General features: G+C 38.8%; 2 protein-coding genes across 5 annotated transcripts in view; both read right to left on the reverse strand.

Annotated features, from left to right (window-relative positions):
- LOC122077821 (sulfite oxidase-like) overlaps positions 1-8,256 on the reverse strand; it is a 77,857-nt gene extending 69,601 nt beyond the window's left edge. For 2 of the 4 annotated variants that reach the window (XM_042643718.1, XM_042643717.1), the window contains exons 1-7: positions 7,845-8,252; positions 5,178-5,293; positions 4,994-5,056; positions 4,796-4,832; positions 4,576-4,657; positions 3,078-3,196; positions 2,893-2,988 (exon numbers count right to left, since the gene is read on the reverse strand). In XM_042643718.1, coding sequence (XP_042499652.1) covers positions 2,893-2,988; positions 3,078-3,196; positions 4,576-4,657; positions 4,796-4,832; positions 4,994-5,056; positions 5,178-5,293; positions 7,845-7,925 — 594 coding nt within the window. In that variant the 5' untranslated portion in view covers positions 7,926-8,252. Of the gene's footprint in view, positions 1-2,892; positions 2,989-3,077; positions 3,197-4,575; positions 4,658-4,795; positions 4,833-4,993; positions 5,057-5,177; positions 5,294-7,844 lie in introns of all 4 variants that reach the window. The other 2 variants (XM_042643720.1, XM_042643719.1) reach the window with 2 other exon arrangements.
- Positions 8,257-9,631: 1,375 nt separating this feature from the next.
- On the reverse strand, positions 9,632-19,975 carry LOC122078824. The gene is made up of 6 exons (XM_042644970.1): positions 19,750-19,975; positions 12,857-12,902; positions 12,196-12,325; positions 11,713-11,792; positions 10,388-10,482; positions 9,632-9,974 (listed from the first exon to the last, which is right to left on the reverse strand). Exons 1-6 carry the CDS (start codon positions 19,876-19,878, stop codon positions 9,942-9,944), a joined length of 513 nt encoding a protein of 170 aa, XP_042500904.1. The 5' UTR covers positions 19,879-19,975; the 3' UTR covers positions 9,632-9,941.
- Positions 19,976-21,057: the final 1,082 nt, after the last annotated feature.

Genomic DNA, 21,057 nt, shown 5'->3' on the forward strand with positions numbered 1-21,057 from the left:
AAAAAAAAAAAAAAAACCCATACAGCACCACTTCACGTAAGGCGGAGCACTGCCTTACCATCTCTAGACTTCATCAGCGCCTTACCAACGCCTTAAAAACTATGAGAATCAGTATTACATAAAATTTAAAACATAGCCCTGAACTTTTGACAGGGTAAAATGATTCTTATATAGTTCTTCTCTCACGAAATTAGTACACGATGCATTTCCCATTTTGTTCTTCCCTTCTTATCTTAGTTCCACCTCAAATCACCCCCCTTTGGAAACGTGCAAGTTAACCTATTTATGATTGCACTAAATTGCTCAAATGACTGCTGATTTTTCTGCTTCACCACTTCACCCTTGTTCTATCTGTCGTCAATTCTACTAGTGGTGTTTGTCTACATTTTCATCCATAGGGCATTGCCGAGCAAAGCAAAAATAGGAAAAGGTCAGAGAGATTATAGCCATTACATGTGGATTTACCAACACATACATGGCTGCCAATTTACACCAATTACAGAACTACAGATTAGAGCAGCGCAACTCAGTGTACAAGGCTCCTGCTACTGTAGGGTCTGGGAGGCACAACTGTACCTCACGCCCTACTTAGCAGGAGAGGCTGTTTCCAAGTACAGAACTACATATTAGATAAGGAAAAATCACTCTCCAGGAAACATCTCTCTCAGGGTACGGAATATTAATCACTAATTCATCATTTATCTCACTGTACTGTTAAGAAAGAGCAGGTGAGAACTGGTGGACACCGATTCATCAATTTTTATTGATATTTTGAAGCTCTATAGATTGATGATTAGTTTAAGATTTTAAAAGCAGGACTTCGGAGTTGTGGGATATAAGCGATATGAACCATTCACCGAAATGTGGATGTATCAGCTTGGAGTTTGGTTAGACCAGCTGGAGAGGCACTTTTGCTTTCATAACTGTTGCCTTCACTGTAAATTGAATGTCCTGTGACCTTCTGGATCTTGTCTAGTCTTTTCGTGTTTTTCTCCTGTTGCTTGAGCTCATGAGGTAACTGGTTATTTTTATATTAATCTGCCGCCTATTGGGCGGGCCTCGGAGAAATGGTAAGGATGCTCCATTCAGACCTAGCGCTTGCGGGTTCTAGCGGGGAAACAGCCTCTCCGCGAAGTGGGGGTAAGGTTGTGTACATTATGACCCTCCCCCAAACCCAGCAGTGGCAAGAGCCTTGTGCACTGGGTACGCCCTAAATCATGTCTGCCTCCTAAGCTTGCGAAATCAAGACCTCAGTCAAGTTCAAATTAAAAAATAAACTTCAACATAATTTGTTTCCACATCAATTTGGGCTCATTCATATGTTGATGTAAGCTTAGACAACTCCCATTTGTAATTTATAACATCTAGGAAACTCTCACCAAGGCTCATAGTGTAATATGGAAAATCATGAACTCTCACTAAATCCTAGGGAAAAGCATTGGTCATGTTTCCTCAACTTTTTCTTAACTTAAACGAAGAAGATATGAAGAGAGGAAAAGCAGAATAGGATCCCTGTAGTTGAACCCAAGCACTTGGGATAAGGCTCCGTTGAAAGCATGGACAAGATATGAAAGATGTCTTGTGCTAGCAACGGTATTGGACGCATAAGTTCCAATGAACACATTAGAGTCAATTTATTTTGCTAAGATGAGGGATGTTGAAATGAATGAGTGGCAAGATGAGAAAAGATCAAATAAGGAATGAACACATTACAGGTAATTAAGTAGTGCTGACACATGATAAGTTGAGAGAGACATTTGAGGTGGCACAAGCATGTGCAATGAAGACTGCTAAATGCACGGGTAAGGAGAGAGATGGTTCACATTGCACAAGCAAAACAGCAAGAGACAGGTGTGAAACGAATTTAGGAGAAGTAGTGAGAAATGGCATGCATGAAAAAGGGTTGACGACAAGTATGGCTATGAATAGAGTTGAATCATGAAAAAAGATCCATGTGGCTGACCCTATTTAGTTGGGAACTTGGGATAAGGCTTGGCTGGGTTGAGTTGCATAAGTCCCACTGAACACTTGAAGAGCTTCAACTGTGCCCCTCTGCATAGTGCTACTGTATTTCAGGCATTCCAAATGGCTAATTTCCACACATCGTGCTTCTGATTTGTGATATTATTTATTGTGCTTCCTAAATCTGGAGTGAGTTGACATTCAAATTCTCAATCATTCTTCATTCTAGCTTACGGCCTGGAAGCATACCAACACATATACCTTATGTCACATGGAAGATATATCAGAACAGTCATGCAAGAATTTCAATATATTTTAAAAGTATGATCTATCATAATCATTCACTGAAAGAAGTGAAAAGTTCTCTACAACAGCACCCAAATTGTTGCTACTTGGAAGGTGATGTTGCAATTTCAACCATATGGATACCTAGATGATGGTGTAAATAGGCCACATAAATCTAGACTCAGATTCAATCATACATACCCACCCCTGAAATGGCAAACCATCCCATGAATGTCCATGCACCCACTCCCCAATTTGCAATTTTCAAGGGTAGTCTTGAGACTTGAATTTTTCAATGCTTTATTTTGTCACTTAGCAAACTTCATTTTGGGTTCAAACTTGATATATAAGCAGAGACATTTAGACTAACTGTCTACAAAATTCCAGCTTTATCCAATGTGACACATGGCATAACTTGATGTGTTGGTGTAGAGACACCCTCCACATCTGCCAGTGTAGAGAACCTACCCAAGAAAGAATTCAAAAATACACAACAAAAAAATTGCAACTTTGTCTCAGGTTTTCTTGTAGCCAGGATAAGCAATAGAAAAGCTAATTACAACATGCAGTTTAAAACATAAAAGAGAATGATTTAAAGGATATGCAGAACCTCCCAGCAGACAAATATCATGTACCGTCTATCACCTCTCCATTCATCTCATATGCAAGTAAAACATCAGCTTCTGGACTGGTTGCCTGCTTTAAAGGGATGGACGCCTTATATGGACCCCCATTCTCTTCCTAAAAAATTCCAAATTTGAGACAGAAGGAATAATCAAGGAAATTACTCCATCGAAGAATATGAAATACCATATTATAACAGAACTCACCTTACACATATCCACACTAGTAAATTCAACATGCTTTCCTCCTGACGGTGTGGTTATTGCCAGCATAGGTATCCCCACAAGTTCAAGAACGTCTGCCAATCTGGCCCCACCCCAAACCGCTGAGAAGAAAATGTACTAAGGTAAGAAAATAGTGAGCACAGAGAGAGAGAGAGAGATTGGGTGTTCCACTTGAGGGACCTATAAATTATGGTTATAAGTCCAAGTGGTCATATTGCTAAAGCCAACCAATGCCGCTTTTCCTTATAGAAAAAGACAGCCTGAAAGAAATCGGAAGCCTAAAGTAATTCTGTGAAAGAAGAGAACCTAAAAACAGTTTTCTCAAGAAAAATACAAGACTAAAATTCATTAATGAGACTATATTTCGGTTTGTACCGGCTGGTTAAACCATGCATGATTTTGGGGCTTTTGTTGGTCCTGTTTAAGTAGATTTTAGGGTTTTCATTCTCTAACTCTTCAAAAACAAAAAAGATAAAGAAACCCTAGAAAAGAAAAGGAGGAAAAAAGAGAAGAAAAAGGAAGGTCTCCAACAACCATTCTTGAGCTCCATTGACTTGTATTGAAATCTATTGAAGATTACTTGGGTTTATTGAAATGTCCTTGCAAGAGAGAAAACAAAGAGAAGAAGAAAAGAGAAGGACGAGGTTTCCAAGAGCTTGGCCCACTTGAAGGTTCAAGTTCCCTTTCCGAAAGGGGTTGTTGAAGATTACAGTGAGCTTAGAATCGGTGGTGTTGACAAGGACTCCACCCAGATTCAAGATTCGCCACTTTGCAAGGGTTGTAAAGATCTCCACCACTTACTTTGTTTTATTTGCATTTCTTGCTAGGTTGAAAATTGTGGATATCCTAGTCTAGTTTGGATTTCACCTGTAGGGAAATTGTTATAAGCCCATCTTATTGTTACTAATCAATAGAGGGTTTTTAGAGGGTGCTAGATACCAGGGCTTGGTGCTTCATAGCAGTGGGTGTTGTTACTTATATTGGCACCGCGTGTGCCTTATTGGTTGTATGTTGGGTAAACCTGGGAGTGGGTGCTCTAGTTGTAGGTGCAGCATAAGTTGAGTATTAAGTAGATACGTAGCCTTTACAAGCACTACTTTGAGGGCGTAGGCATCTTGCCAAACCTGGTAAATCTTTGTGTTGTGTGTGTGGACTTCTCTATTTCCTGTATTGCTTTGAAGTGTGTGGGTTGCAGGATGGGGGTGCACACCTAGAAGTGCCTATGACTAGAGGCTGGATGTGCATACGAATGTATGTGTCTGCCACAATGAAGAATTGGTTGCCACGTTAAGTCCATTGTCAGAAAAGGGATTTGGATTCGATGCATTGATTCACCCCCTCTTAGTTTCAGCCGGGAGTCAACAAACTCATACCCAAAAATAATAAATTAATAAATAAAAAAACGAAGGAAAAACCATCACTGTTTGGATGAAAGAATTTCACCAATTAACTGCAGATGATAGAAAATAGGCAGACAAACCATTTCCAATAGCAGAAACATCCCAACCAACACCTTTCACTGTTCTTACTTTGCTCATTGCGGTCCTCCTGTTGCCTGCACACTGTGTAACTTGGAATGCATCAGATGCTTGAGGTCACGGAACATGTATAATTTAATAATTAGAACCTTGAAGCAACAGATTCTGTCACCCAACAAAGAATCTGTGCCCACTGTACATCTGAAACCGCAATTAACATACCTGTAAAGTGGCGGTCACATCGTACTTTGGTAGTTTCCTGTAATTCACACAATGAAGCATCTCATTGGAACTTGTCTATACAGGATGAAAGAAGAAAGATGGAAGATCAAACTTAGTGATCTGGATCCGTATTCATCTTACAAGGTGCAGCCAACTGGAAAAAAAAAAAAAAGAGTACATCCTATGCCTGTAGCTCACCTGATATCAGCCATGGAGAGCTCCTTGGGATTTTCCACCAATCCAAAGATAGAAACACGATATCTGTTCTGCCCAACAGGTTGTGGTAGTCAGTGTAAGCCTTTCTAAACATCACCAACCTTTAAAGGAATTGGGGGAAAAGATACCAAAAAACTGTAGAAATGAAAGTACAATAGGGTACAACCTCTCAATGTCATCAACTATGGGGATTGGACCATGGTTTCTCTTGTAGAAAAACTCCACGGGAGTCACATAGGACGAAATCAAGGCTGAACGTGGTGGCTCGGCATTGAAAGGTTCCTGCACCAGGACAAATAGAAGACATGTTTACATTCATACTTCATAAAGCTGAAGCATATAAATTTTAAGCAGAAAAATGTGAATATACTTCAAATTTTCTAGGGCTTATATTTGATGTTGCTTCAGTCTAAAACTTAAAATACACAACCCAGAACCTTCAGTGCTTCTGATATTCCCAAATTTTGACCAAGCAGGTGTAACATGCTTTCACAAGAAGGATACCCAAACAAAAAGAAACAATCAATAACAAAACGGACTTCCAAATTTTCAACATTTTTTTTCTAAACTATACTGCACTTTTTACAATTCAATCAAAAAATTTTTTTTTTTTTGGTTTGGGGAAGGTGGGGTTTGAGTGGGGGAGGGGACTCTCTTGCAGGGCATGATACAATGGTCAGATTCAACTGCACAGCAAAAAATGCCCAAAACAGAGACTCCCTTGTAGATCCAGCCTTCACTCGATCATTGACCATTGAATTACTTAATCTCTCTTTAGATGAGGCTGGATCTCTAGCAGTGTATGAAGTGGTATCTTTATGGATCAATCTCAAATGAAAAACCCAACAATAACCATCCTAAGTCTCCTAGCACCTCCCACTGCAACGACAATGTCAACCAGATAAACAAGCACAATAATTAAAGAATCATTTATACATTGGTCAAGTCTGCCACACTTACAGTCAAAGAAAAAAATTAGGTTAAAGTACCTTTGTGGCCATGAAATGCACGGTAATGCCAATTCAATAGGAACTCCCATCAAACAAAAGAATTACAGAGCTCAGCAATGGAGTGGTTGTGATAATGTCTAGTGCTTAGTTGTCAATAACAAATCTACAAAAGTGTAGTGTGGTCACTGAGGGTGGGTTGTGTACCGTTTCTGCTTTTCTGCAGACCCTTTCCCTGGAATGCACCTTTTTTTTTTTCTTTTAATTCTAATACTAAGAGATACTTAATGTACAAGATCAACCTCCCCCCAAATAATGAGAGCACATTGGTTTATAAATATGTAACAACAGATTTACTGTACATAGTTGAATTTGGAATAGAAAAGAAAACTTTGGGGCTTTCCAGTGGGATTCTTTTCCTGACTGCCTAATTCACACACCCCCTTCTCTCTGCACCTTTTGGTTGGGGGCATGAAAGTTCTTCTCCTTCTGTCTCTTCTTCTTCTTCTTGAAAAGCCATTCCCAAACAAGGGAGTTAAAGCCAAGAGAGTGCAGCAGTTTTCAGGCACTTTGAGAATCCATAACAATAATTTTGGCCTAGGTGTACAATCAAATCATAATTTTCAAGAAATATGTTTTCAGGAGGACATTGAAGGACTCCAATGTAAGAGGTAGGATTCCTGAGGACAAGGTGACATCATCTCACATTAGGAGATAAAGAATATGACGCTGCTGCTAACGTTGTTTCTTGGGAATAAAAATGTTGTGCAAGTACCTATCTGCAGGTGAAGGCAGAAGATAGCGACTGAGAGAAACTCCATTAATAAAAATGCCATGGCAGAGTGAGAAAAGTTCACAGACAACATTTTACACCATAAATATGAGAAAAGAAAGAAGTCAAGAACAAAGAGGCCATAGGAGAGAGTAATGCCCAAACAGTAATTTTTAGAAATTTATTGAATTAAATCATCAAAATCTTAACTCTGCAGAAATGTACCCAAAAGCGTAAGTCTGCAGGGAAGAGAAAACTAAACTCAGGAAACCCGCATGTCATGGGATTCCCAAGGCTAGAAGGCCGACAACAGGATACCAAATTAGATAATTTCATGATATAAAAAATCCTGCCTCGAATCCTACTCCAACCAATATGGAGATTCCTTACTCCATGTAACACCACATTTGGAAAAGGACTATTGAAGTGCCAAGAAGTCAAGGTAATTGGAATAATGGATACTTCTTACTTGGTAGGTTTCATCTTTCCAGTCTCAACCGCGAGGAAATATCATTATCCAGACAAGCAATAAAAATTACGCAGTAGGATTAAAATTCTTAGAAGGTGTTTCCAAGTTGCAAATTCATTTAAGGAAGTTAGTAAGGAAAGTGAAATCAAATAAATATTAAAATGGAAGCTTTCGAAATAGTTATCTAACAGGATTGTGTAATCAATTCCAAAGCATTCCAATTCTAATTATTAAATTTTACTTTACTTTACATCTGAAAAGTATAATTACAAAATATGATATGACTTTTAAGTAGTTTACACAATCATAATTTTTCTTTTCTTTTTAAATCAATTCCACTTTCATTCCCTTTCTTTTACTGGCAACACGGAGCCATAAGTTTGATGCTCATTTCCATGGCCAGTTTATAGCAGAACAGCCTCCGTCCCTACCAACAACGATCATTCACAAAGGATTCAATTTTACAAATCCGGTACATCCACGAAACACCAAAATCCCCGACCTAAAGAGGAATAAAGAGAATAATCCAACAGAAAACACCACATACAAGATGATAATCTAATACTACCCAGTTCATCTTCTCAGCTATCTTAACACCAAAGCACAACAATCATAATGAAATGAATTCACACAGAAAGAACCTACCTTGGAATTGATTTTCAGGCAAGGGTGACGAGAGGGTTCTTGCGAATAATCTGTAGGGGCAGGACTTCTGACTCCTGGCATTCTTCTTAAGCGTTTTCAGCCGCAGATGAACGAAGGAGTAGATCGTTCAGTGCCTGCCCTGAAACGCTGCGTGGACCATGAACAAGGTTCACTGTTGAGGCGTTGGCTCTTCACTTCACAAACCAAAGAAAGAAGAGTGCATTCGGTGGTGTCCGCAATTCTGTAAATATGTGCAGACGCCGTGTTTCGTGGCGCTTGCCCGAATTGGAGGACGAGAAGGGAAGAGAAGGGATTTTACTAAAAAATAAATAAATTGCCACGTAAGATTAAGTGGTTTGTGGCAACTCCCATCCTGGCCAGCCAACTCGAACCTGAGGCGAACCCACCACCTTTTTATTTCCCGTTAGGTGGGATCTTGGGACTTGGCTCTTAAATCTATTTCTATTTGGCCCCTGGAAACATGTATGGGATATGCATTAGAGTTCATGTTTCAAACGCACAATCAGGTGGGAAGCCATGATGCACGTTTTAGGTGTCGGTATCAGTGATTGATAGCGATATCTGATTTGGAACTGATCGACCGATATGGCACGGATACTCATGTTTCTGTTGAAAATTACTGTTTTTGATCCTGTATGGAGTATGTACTTGATATGATATACATATAGAGGTATCGATACCGGCATCACTGGCAACTGATACCAATCTCAATACTGATTTAGATCCTCTTCAGTGCTGGAGAGAGCCCAATGCACATCCAACATTTGGGAACCCCTGGGCTCCCTTCGGTGCTAGAGAAGGTCATAATCCTGTCGATCGATACCGTGATCTAACCATTGAAGCCTTGGGACATTGATGCTAGAAGTCACTCTCTTGGCTATATATCAATTAATGCTCAAATTCTGTGGATGTATCGTTTATATCATCATTTATACTTATATATTGATTTCTTTGTTCTCCAATTAGCTCTACTCAAAATCATACTTCATCCTAGGCTTTATTCATGTTGACCTAGACATGCCACATCAAACAACTCTCTTAGCTTTTAATGTATCAAAAATACTCTTAAATCAATTCTAATATGATCATTCATTACTTTAACCCTCCTAGTTTCTCACGTAACCATCTCAACATCCTTATCTATATTATCCGATTATATAATTGTTCTATAGAAATTTCCTTAAAGTTTCAAAGGAATAATAAGTAGGTTGAACAACTTCGAACGGCTTTTCCCCCAAGAAAAAAATGGAAAAATATCATCCCAATTCGAGAACTACTTATTTTGAGGAGCTCAGAATTCCCTCAGAAAGCTCCAACAGATTCAGGCGAAACTCAAATAAACATGAAAAAAAAAAGAGTAGGTCATTTGTCATGTCTTGTCCTGTTCAACCGCAAGATCCACCAAGTATTATATTCTACCTCTGTAATACCACAGCCAAACATCTTAAAATGTTGATTTTCATCATCTGAGCCCATAAAATCTTGGAGCCAAATAAGCTGCCCCATGGTGGGAGAAAGATCCACATCCAAGCTCAGCCACATCGTCCACACATTTAACAGAAAGAACAAGGTCAGTGTAATACATCTTCCACTGCAAATTTTAGTGAGAATCCGAGGACTCACAATTTTCACCCCTGGAATCAATAAAAATCAAGATAGGTAAATTGGTACCTCTCTACTCACCTCCAAGTCTCCCAAGACCATACAACCACAACACCTATACCCCCCAAGGGGGGGGGGGGGGATTGCCATATCGCACACACATATTGATAAATGTCATTTACTCATGGGAGTATGTTACAAAGCATGAATAAATAAATCTATAATTTACATAACTGCAGCATTGCATCCTTATGCATCAAAAAAGTATTCTGTTTAACAACTCCCTCCGACATAAACAAAAAATAAATCAATTTAGCAATCGTCTAGAGAAAAAGGATCTTCCAAGACAGATCAAAATAGGTTCGTATCACCTCATGGGCCTGCACTAATGTATACAAATCCTGGGGTTTTTTTCCCTTTTTTTTTTTTCTTTTGGTACCCCTTCAAGTTATGGTTCACCGTCAACCCTATCAACTAATCACCTTTCAGGCGTGCGATCAGTTCATCCTGCACAAGGGCACACATGAATCATGAATGATTTCTATGTCAAGAAAGTAAAAGATGGATTGCTTGGGTTGATCATAATCTTTAAGATCATTAGAGATCAATCATCATCACCACCAGTTAAAAGACTTTATCCAGCTACTTGGGTGGGGGAAAATATTTGTGTTCTCCACCCACTACCAAACTGTTGTAAGCATCTTGGCTAACCGGCTTTGCAGCACGAAGCTCAACTAGGCAAAGTAAGATAATCAGAGTGCAACATCAACAGAGGGACCTATTTACCAGATCAATAAGTTTGGCTCTAAGTGGGCCCACTGAATGGATGACTGGATGGTGTGTACCCGGATACAATGGAGAGCTCTTTAAAATGAAATGGATTTGTAAATGAATTAAAAAAATAATGCCTTGGTCCTTGCCTTCTTTCCTTTGACGGACAGACCTCTTTCCTTTAAAAGGGCACGCAGCCTCTCCACAGTCAGACCCTGGAAATCCGTGTGAGTACTTGTTCCAGCTACACAATCAACAATCCATCAGAATCTCAAATGAAGCTCAAATAAAACAATTATAACATTTTTAAGGGAAGGGAACATCTCAAAATAGACAGAAAATATTGACGAATGGAAATAGAGAAAATTTGTCTAATGCAGCGAGGAAATGTCATGATGGAAACTACTAAGTCTAACATTATACTTGCAAAAAGAATGAATAGCCTCCTCCCATGCAACAAACAATACGCATGCAGAAACACAGACCATCTAAGTTTCAATGAACCAAAACTAGTACAGCCTAATATTGCTAGTGGTTTCAAATCCATGATCCAGAGACTAGCTATATGACAATATCTACTACAAAAGCCAATGGAGGTTTGTAACCCATAGATCATGGTGCCTATCCATCAACCGTATAACCAATATGGAGCTAAAACCAGGAATGACAAATGATGGCCAAAGCCACTAAATAACTCAAAATTCCAGTTTACTAACGTGATCTACTTGTCTGAACTTCAGAACTTCGGGGGAAAAAATATGTTTATCATCAGGCTTCCCACACATATTTCGATTAGAATTGAGGCAACAAAAATAAAGAGACTGACAATGCAGACAAACTTGCTTAATGGACAGTTTAGTTACTAAATTACTGAAATCAAGAACTAGTATTTCATAATTTGTTCCTTGAAGGTTATGGAACTACAATTTTCAAAAAACATACAATCTGGTAGAATCAATTTGACTTACGCTAGAAGGGATTTGAGATGAAAGGTTCAAGAAAGAGCAAAAAAGCCTCGATGCCCAAGGTCAGAAGCATGGGCCACGAGTAAAGCACATACAAGCATTATGGAAATAGAAGAAATACCAAAAATATGGACCGGAAAAAAAAAAAAGCAAATCAGATTGACAAGATGTGATAAGTGAGAAATGTAAATTACAGATTAATGGCTACGCAAATGTGTAATACTATAAACATACATAAATATGAAAAAAAAAGAAAGAAAGAAAGAAAGAAAGTAAATCAGATTGACAAGATGTGATAAGTGAGAAATGTAAATTACAGATTAATGGCTACGCAAATGTGCAATGCTATAAACATACATATATATATATACATAAACCAACTTTGAGAGAAGGGTAATTATATGAAAAATTAAAGATACAGGCTTGGCAATATATTTCCAATTTGTCCAAAAGTGGCATGTCTTGTTTATCCAACTGCTTAAACAACAGAAAAAATTACAACAGCTTACCTTGTCGAGCACTTCCAGAACTATTTGTCACATTCATTTTCTTAGCTGAAGCCCTCCCATCTACAGCTCTCTCAGCAGCTCTGAGAACATGAAAACACTCAAAGATGATCTAGGAGGCAAAACCATTTAGTACAACAAGCTAGCTCAAGGTTTGTGTGAAGAACAAAGACTCTATTTCTCTCTGTTGAAAGATATATTAATCACAAACTTTTACCCAGGTATGCTACGAGCAACAGATCTTACCAACTTAAAATAGAAGCACAAAATTAGAGAGCTCGTGCAAATTTTGAAGGGCAAAAATGCAACCTTCTCTACTTCCTGGTTCTTATAAGGAAATCAAACAAAAACAGAGAAATTTCTCATGAACACACACGAAGGCAGACAATAAAAGCACAGTGCACACAATCACAAGAAGTAAAAACAGAACAGGGAATAGAAAATTTGTCAAACAACATTTTTCCAACAAAAGAACTGAATCGGTACCTCTTGCCTTTGGTGCATTCAGCTGTCGCTTTACCCTTCGCATCCTTTGAGCTGGAATCATTTTTCTGTTTCTTAAGTGTGAGAGACCTAATCAGTATGTTTGTTTGGTTTGTCTTTATTAGTTGCTCCTCTGGATAGAAAGATAAGTCAAGGTAAGAACTTCAATTTCAACAATTAACAAGTTAGAAACATGGTTATGTTACATAAGATGCTGCAGCAACTGAACCTCTAGAGAAAAAATAGTTCCACCAAAAGATGAAATTTGAAAGGATACTAGGAGGCTTGATGGTATGGGACAATACAGCCTACATCAATGAGAAATTGCACCACAATACTACCAAAGTTTCCCAGCCAGATTTTAGTATTCCACGATGGGGAGGAAGTGTTTGAGTTGCAGGATGAATGATTTTTCTTGTATCCCCTGACGATGTAAGATAACAAAGCCTACAAGCTTTGAAATATTATGTAGCTCTAGATGATAATAATCTGTGACAAGTCTATAAATTTTAGGATGAATCCCAAATATGATAAGAACAATAATATTGCATCACAAATGTAAACATGACCAAAATTTGAAACTACATGCAGGAAAAACAATCTGCAACATTTGACAACATGGGCTGAAACATTTGGAAGTTAACCAGTCGATGCATAAACAGACCTGACGGTGATGTATCATGCTCGCAAATATATACTCGTACTCCTCCCTGCAAGAAAAAGAAAAAAAATTCTTCAAGATGTAAAATGGAATCCCAAACAAACTCATTTAAGTTGGCGAGTCTGAACCTGTCTTAAGCAACTAAAAACCAAAGGTAATAATCATTGGCTAATACACATATAAGAAACAGGGGAATGTTATCACAGTCATACACCACAATAATAATAAAATTAAATTGAAAGTTGGCAGAAATAATCCATTTCAAAAACCATATTTGCTGTCTGAGAAGTCAATGCAGGATAGGAGGGAAAAAATTGTTCATATAAAGCTCCAGTTCACAAGGCCACTACAATGTAACATGGTATTCTAAGCAGCAATAACACTTGGAAGACTGTAAATTCGATAAATATGATATAATAGAGTTTGATCTTTTAGAAAAGGGTTCGTCTGCTTGTAACCAAACAAAATTTGTAACCGTTCTTTATCTACCCTTCAGCACAACTGATTTTCCCTTTTGAGTTTTGACATAAGGGTAAATGATGTGATCTCACGTAAGTATGGTTTAGAGCCTAAAATGACTAAGATTTGTCATGTTACTATGTTAGTGGTTGGAAAGGGAATTGACCATGGTTCTGATGTGTGGTTCTCCATCTTATTCTTTGCTCGGCACCAGTGCAGGTACCTCCACACAGGTGCCAATGGGAGAATTGCTGGTGCAGGAGACGTGGGAGGGGTTATCGCCCCAACACTGGGGGAGGCCATGCAGGCTATGGAGATGGCTGAGAGCTCACTGGAACTGGAACTGGAACCGATGGAGCAGTCATTACTAGCAGTGGCAAAGCAGCAGTGGCAACTGGAGCTGGAACTGTGGGAGTGGGTGGAGCTGCCTTGGGAGCTTGCTGGCAGATCTTAAATTTCTGTCTGTGGGCTGCTGTTGGTGACTTGGTGTTACCATTGGGGCCAGGTTTTCAGGTGTAGAAGGCACTGTTGCAGAGGCAGGTGGTGATTAAACCAGTGCAAGTAGGGTGGTTGTTGGTTCCTGTTAAGAGTTGTGTCTCGGTGGGAGGTCCATGGACCTCTATCCCGTGGGATCATGTTGACAAGTAATTAGAGTTTTTAATCTTTGTTATTTCCTCTTTCCAGTTGTAATTAGACTTTAGGGTAAAATATTCTGGTTTTGAAGGTGTTCTTAGTTCAGGGGTTGAGCACCCTATGCTGCTTACTATTTATGTTAGGCCATAGTTGATGATGATGATGATAAACTAGGGACTCTTCTTCTAATCAGTATTGCTCATGGAGTGGAAGATCAACTACAGTCAACTGTGTTGCAGATAATTGCTTGTGCCTCCCTGGATTCTGGAATTTTTCTTCCTCATCGAGATGTCTAATTTATTTTTATCCAACCAGTGGATCATTGTCAAAGTTTGAGGGCAGATTCCTCCTCTTTAAAAATCAACTTGATCAGGATTTTCAGTTGATCAGTGTTGCTGATCATGTTTAATTGAAGATCTCCTCCCCTACATCAGTACTCTGTTTTTGGGACTTTTCCAGAAAATTTGGTTCTGTCAAAAAAATCAACCATAAACTCATCCCAACTAAATGTGATCGGCTACATGGATCCGATATGGTATAATTGTATAAAGAAAATAATAAGAATAAAAAGAAAACAAAATGGATGTAAAGGGTGGGAGAACGAAGTAACATGAGATAAGCCTTGTTGATAATCCTATGGACCCAAATCTGAAACTTGGGGTGTGTGACAGTGAAGAATTTGAAGATAAACATCAGTATAGAAGACTTGTAGGGAAACTTATTTTTCTGACTGTCACTCGTCCGGATATTTCCTTTTTTCGGAGTCATTGGTCAATTTATGGAGAACCCCAAACGTGCTCACTGGATGCTGCTTGTCGTATCTTGAGGAATCTTAAGAGTGCTCAAAGGTCATATTTATCGTTGTTATGGCCACACTAATGTTATAGGTTACTCTGATGCTAATTGGGCTGGTGTTGCTAATGATCGTAGGTCAACCATTGGATATTGTACTTTCGTTGGTGGTAATCTTCTTTCTTGGAGGACTAAGAAGCATACTACTGTGGCTAGGTCTACTGCAAAAGCTGAGTATAGAGCTATGGCTCATACTAAAGTTAAGCAGATGTGGTTGAAGTCTCTCCTACAAAAGTTGGGGTTCACAGTTTCTCAAACAATGAAGATGTATTGTAATAATCAAGTTGCAATCTATATTGCTAGCAATCCAATTTTTCATAAAAACCAAGTACATTGAGGTTGATTGTCATTTTGTAAGAAATGTAGTCATGCATAAGCTTATTTCAACTCCCTTCATCAACTCTAGCAATCAACTTGGTGCTATGTTGATAAAAGCGCTATTTCAATTTGCATTTGTTGGTGGTTGTTCCAAGCCTATAGGAGATATATATACTCCAACTAGAGGGGGAGTGTTAGTGTTGTGTCTTGGTGGGAGGTCAATGGGTGTCCATGGACCTCCATTTCGTGGGATTAGATTGACAAGTAATTTTAGTCTTTTTTATTTCCTCTTTCCTATTGTAATTAGACTTTAGGGTAAGTAGAGTTTTATTTTGAGTATGTAATAGAGTCCTATTATATGTTTGTAATCTGCTTTAGTCAATATAAATAGATTAAGGCTGGGCAATAGAATTAATCATCCTATCGCATAGCTCTTCCATCCTCTCGGTCACTATTCCTCTTCTCTCTTCTCTATTTCTCTGGCTTTGGTTCTCTGGTGTGTCTACTTCTGATTTATTTACAGTGTTTTAACTACCCCTTTACTAGAATCTAAAATTCCCCAATAAAAGAACAAGACGAGTCGCCAAACCTGACATCCTCAGCAACCATCAAGAATATCCGAGAGAGGAATAATAGAGGTAAGAAGATGAATGGAAGTGTTCAATACTCCTAAGCATACGTACCAAATTTCTACTGCTTCATCGTAACTCTAATATATTTTACTTCATTGACTAACTGTGCGGGAGACAGAATGTTGAGTTTAATGGTACTTAACATCTAACAATCATTGGATAGGTGGATTGTTTTCAAAAACTTTCAGCTCAGGCATCTGAAGCCATAGCCTTTAGGTTAAGGAACGCTTTGCATTTACTCAACCTTCAACATTGTTGGTGATTCTCTACCAGTTGTTAAACTCCAGTTGAATAGTTGACTCTCCTTGGCATTTGTGTGACGAAATTGGCGAATGCAATGGTATCCTTCAACGTTTGGCAGGTATCTTTTTGCCTAAGGAGTTTTTACTTTGTGGTTCATTCATTGGCAATTTCTCTATGGTTTTGTATTGTAGAGGTGCAAATAAATCGTCAACGCAAAGATAAGAGAAAAGAGGGCAGTGCTCCTTTTGATCTATGGCAAAACAATGAGCCCTTACTCCACTAAACCCACCCAATGCCTAATATCCCTAAGAATGCCACTGCCAAAACAAGGCATCGGCTGCCCAACACTCCAAACAAGGGCTCCAGCCTCCCAAACTGGTTCGGAGCCCGGGTTCGAAAACCCTATTCGGTTAGCTTATGGACCCACCCAGACACAAAATATGTCAATAACAATGGAAAATGGCAAATTTGTAAATATATCAAGCTTAAAGAGGAACTGGCAGTGCTATAATTTTTGGATCCCCAAAGACATAAGCAAAAGAGATGTAGTGTAATAGTGGGAGGGGAAAACTTGGAACTAAAGATAAAATAAGGACATGAGGGATTAAAAAACATAGGGGAGGGTAATATCGGAAATAAGTTTTTAAAACAAAGAGAAACCCAAATTGCGGAGAGAATCAGTCATCCCTTACCTCCAGTCGAGACCTAGCAGAAAAACAGAGCTCGAGTTGAGTGATCGAACTCCTTCAGGAGGGATCCAACAATAAATATTCTGAAACTTAGTTTGGCCGTAGAACAAACAGAAGGTCTAGTTTCAGACTACTATCACATGAAAAGAGGAGTTGGTTGGGGATAGGAATCTAGGATCTGAGTCACCCTAGGAAGGTGAGTTTATGCTCAGAATTTCAGGTGGAGATGGAAAGCTACGAGTGAGATCAAACCGAACAAAGAACGGGGAACCCTTTTGGGAGGTTGGAGCAAGAAATTCATTCCAACCTAACCCCGAAAAGCTCTCTTCTGACTTTCCGTTTTTCCAACAGAAATTACACATTCCCTTGGCCTTTGATTACAACTTTAACATTACACCACTGAATCCCCAATTCTTTGCTTGTTGTGCAGTGACAGTACTGCTAAGCGCCAAGAAATACCAATCCTGAGTTGATCCCTCGCTAGTGGTGTGAGAAGCATATCCTGTAACGGGTGAAGATCTGATTCAACTTCAAGTCATGTAAAAAACCGGCACTGCACCTTAGGATGCATATGATGGCCCTGGCACTGCCTCCCAAACCTTTGGTGCTCGTAAGCACTTACACGCCCCATGCAACCAAGCAACGGCTGAGCTACCCTCACGTACAATTCCGTTAGAAGGGCGGTGGATGCTAATGCACACCTTGTTGTACACTCTAATCCTTTATCAGCTCTCTGTACCTCTGCCTTCCCAAGAAGTTCTTCTTGGCTAAAAAGCTTTCCAGAGAAAGAGCACAGCTACATGACCTTCTCCAACCTTATCCATTCTATAAGGATAAAAACCTAGCAGTCGAGCAATAAGCTCAATCTAGATCTGAAATGGTCTATGGATCTCGATCTATTGGTCTATGCTGGATTCTCTTAACACAAGTGTGATTTAACTTTCACGGACCACTTCAGTACCCAACTCGAAAGGTTGAAGCAGCTTTCGCTTTTTTGGAAGAGATGTTGTTTATTATCAACTCGAAATTGGAGTCTGCTACGATCATTCCGAAGAGAGAGAGAGAGAGAGAGAGAGAGAGAGAGAGAGGAATCGCACACACAGCCACGCCGGACTCACACCACATAAACCCAACAACAATAACTTTATCCCAACTAAATGGGGTCGGCTGCATGGATCCAATATGTCTAACAAAGTTAAAAATAAAATAAAATAACAATAATAATATAAAATAAAATAAATAAAGTACAACAAGGAAGTAGAAGACGGTATAAGAAATAAGTCTTAGCAGTAGATAGAGCAGCCACTCAGGAACATCCCCTACAAGGGGTTGGATATGCGGGTCCTTGTCCTCCACAAAAGTCTATCTACAGTCATACTAGAATCCAAACCTACCATTTTCATATCTTCGTCAGCATCCCCTACAACGACTCACCTGATAACTTCCTAAACTTAGATTATGAAAATAGAAACTCAACAGAACTCAAACTGGAAATTTCCTTACATGTCTAATAGCGACCCCAAAATAAATGATTACATATCTTTCCCAAATAAAAATAAATTCTAAATATCCTCCTAAACAAATACCAAACTTGGAACCAGTTCTTGGTCGGGGCATTCAAACATGTTCAGCACAGTCCAAAGAATTGCTCCTGCATCACAAATACATGCCGATACCAGCGGTTTCTAAGGCTACTCATCCCCTTACCCGGCTTCCCTCCCCCCACCTCCACCTACAGGGCCACAGATCCTCTCCAGCCACTTCAAAGATCAGAGTGCAGATGCTGCTCTGATTTATCTTTGTTCTCGTGAGATTTCACCTGATGAAAGCTGTCTGAGGCCAAGAAGGGACAATAGAAGAAATGGGGAGAGAGAGAGAGTGAGTCAGCATAAATAGGGAAAGACCTCCCCAAATTCTAGAGATTATTGGAGTTGAATCGATGGGAGTTCCATCTACTTCTGAGAGAGAGAGAGAGAGAGAGAGAGAGAGAGAGAGAGAGAGAGAGAGAGAGAGGAGGAGAAATATTACTAAAATTATATTTTTACCCTCGTCACTTAAGCTTCATTGAATATGAGCCAAGGACACCCAAAAAAAAGAGGTTTACAATAGTTAGCCGTAACCATATTGGTTACAAACAGATTTACCCTTCATATTTCAAGCATAAATACCCCTTGAAATCCAAAGTGTTTGTGGTTCACCCAAAATATACTATCAAACAAGTGGGATAAATCTTTCAAAAGTTGATTATTCAGAAGTAATGTTGGTATCTTGCCTTATCTGTCTAAAAAAGAAAGCAGTGATATTTGTTTCATCTGAGGTCATGCTGAAGTCATCTGATTGATTTCATGTCCAAATCAATGTCACTTCCACAATAACAGAAGGAATCGTCTTTGTGAGCAAAATAAATAATGGAACCAAGTTCAGAAAATTTGGAAAGGACAAAATACCAATCCTGTGGCGGTTTGGACCCTATATAAGGCCAGCCAAAATATACAGGTTTGAGGGAATTGACAGCACCTCGAGGATTTATGCCACAATAAGCAATACTTGTATAGCGTATTTGAGGGACTGGCAGGAATTTTGAGAGGAACACAAAAGAAAAGGGGGATGATGTGGGGAGAGACAAAAGGATAGCCAAAGTGAAGCATCCGCTTAAATGTGTTTCGAAGCATGAAACAGAAAATCATAGTCTTTATAAAAGTACATATAGCATCAATTTGTTATACCAATAAACACATTCAATGATATAAATTTCCCAACATTCTAAATCACAATTTATGTTTTAACATTGCAGTCACGAAGATAGGTGTCACTCTCTACATTACCCATTATCGATCGATGATTCGAAAAAGAATAATAGGAACAATAAGAAGAAGATGAAGAGGCAATGTGCTGATGGTAATTACAATGCGAAAAATTAAGAAGATAAAAAAAAGCTATAAAATTATCGAACTTAAACAAAGAACTACAATGGAAAAATTAGTCGAAAGAAGAGTATAACTAGGGTTTTAGAGAATAATGGATCACGAAACACAAGAAGAAGAGCAACGGATAAAGAGAGAGAAAATACCAGATTAGAAGATATGACGGTGGAGGAGAAGAGGCCGCGAGAGGGAAGGTTGGCTAGGTACTTTGAAGCTCCCCCACTCTCGGCCATGGGACTTGAATTGGTGGGCGACGTAGCAAACTCGCCCTCCATTGCCCTTCAACTTCAAACTTCAAACTCCAAACCCTCTGGAGCGTCTTAAAGCGTTCACAGAATCACAGTTCTGAGTTCACGCACCACCGTCTGGACGTCTATCGAGATTCGAGACAACGGTTCTAGTGATCGGTATCGGATCGGTCTCGGCCTTGGCCGATACAGATTCGGATGGAACAAATCTACATTTTTTTGTTTTGGTTTTTTTTTTACCCTTGGTCCCTATCAACACGATACGCTGATACAGGATAGATAGATCCGGAGTCAGTATTGTGGCCTATCAATTCCAATACGCTTAATTCGGCAATCTGATACCAACTCCTTGAACCCAGATTGCCAAACCGTCTCTCTACCTTATTAGGATGTGGGAATATAAATGGATAGTTGAAATTCAAATTGGAATTCACATCCATATCTGTTTAGAGGTTTTAAAATTCAAAATTTTGGTTTCCAAACAATATCCAAATCCATCGGAAAAATATTCGGATTTGAATATTTCCATTTTGGATCCAATAATATCCTATTAATTAAAAAAATTCAATTGCAATTTAATAAATTTTTAAAACATATGATACATTACTATATTACTCCTATTATAAACACTTCTATAAGAATTTTTAGTAATATTTCGACCCAAACAAAAAAAAAAAAATTTTTTTTAGTAATATTCCTAAAGTCGGATACTTATGGTTTCCTTGGGCAACTAATCGGATAGTTTATCGGATCGAATTGCATTCAGATATCCAATAAACTTTTTTACCAAAAAAAAGAATATCCAATAAACTTTTGAATTTAAATAAAATATTATGTTTAAATTTTGTATCAGATTCAGATATGATTCTTAGTAAAAAGATTCGGATACTAATGAATTTGATTTGTTTACATCCCAACTAGAACGCCAAGGTCTCTAACAAGTACATTCTACTTGAAGTAGGTCTTTCACTTTGGCCTTCCCTTTTTTACTGTAAACTCCTCTTTTCCTCCGGATAGACCAGGTTTGGAGGGCGAAACGCTACCACACAAGCAAGAAAATAGATGTGCGTGTTAAGCAATCAAACTGTTGCACCCCCAACAGAGTCGAGGCAACAATGAACTCATTCATGTAACCATGTCAATCCATACAAGACCTGAGAACGAATACACCACCATATGGCGGATCGGTGATTACTAGTGATTTTT

The sequence above is a fragment of the Macadamia integrifolia genome, chromosome 5 (genome assembly GCF_013358625.1).
Source record: "Macadamia integrifolia cultivar HAES 741 chromosome 5, SCU_Mint_v3, whole genome shotgun sequence".
Classification (NCBI taxonomy): domain Eukaryota; kingdom Viridiplantae; phylum Streptophyta; class Magnoliopsida; order Proteales; family Proteaceae; genus Macadamia; species Macadamia integrifolia.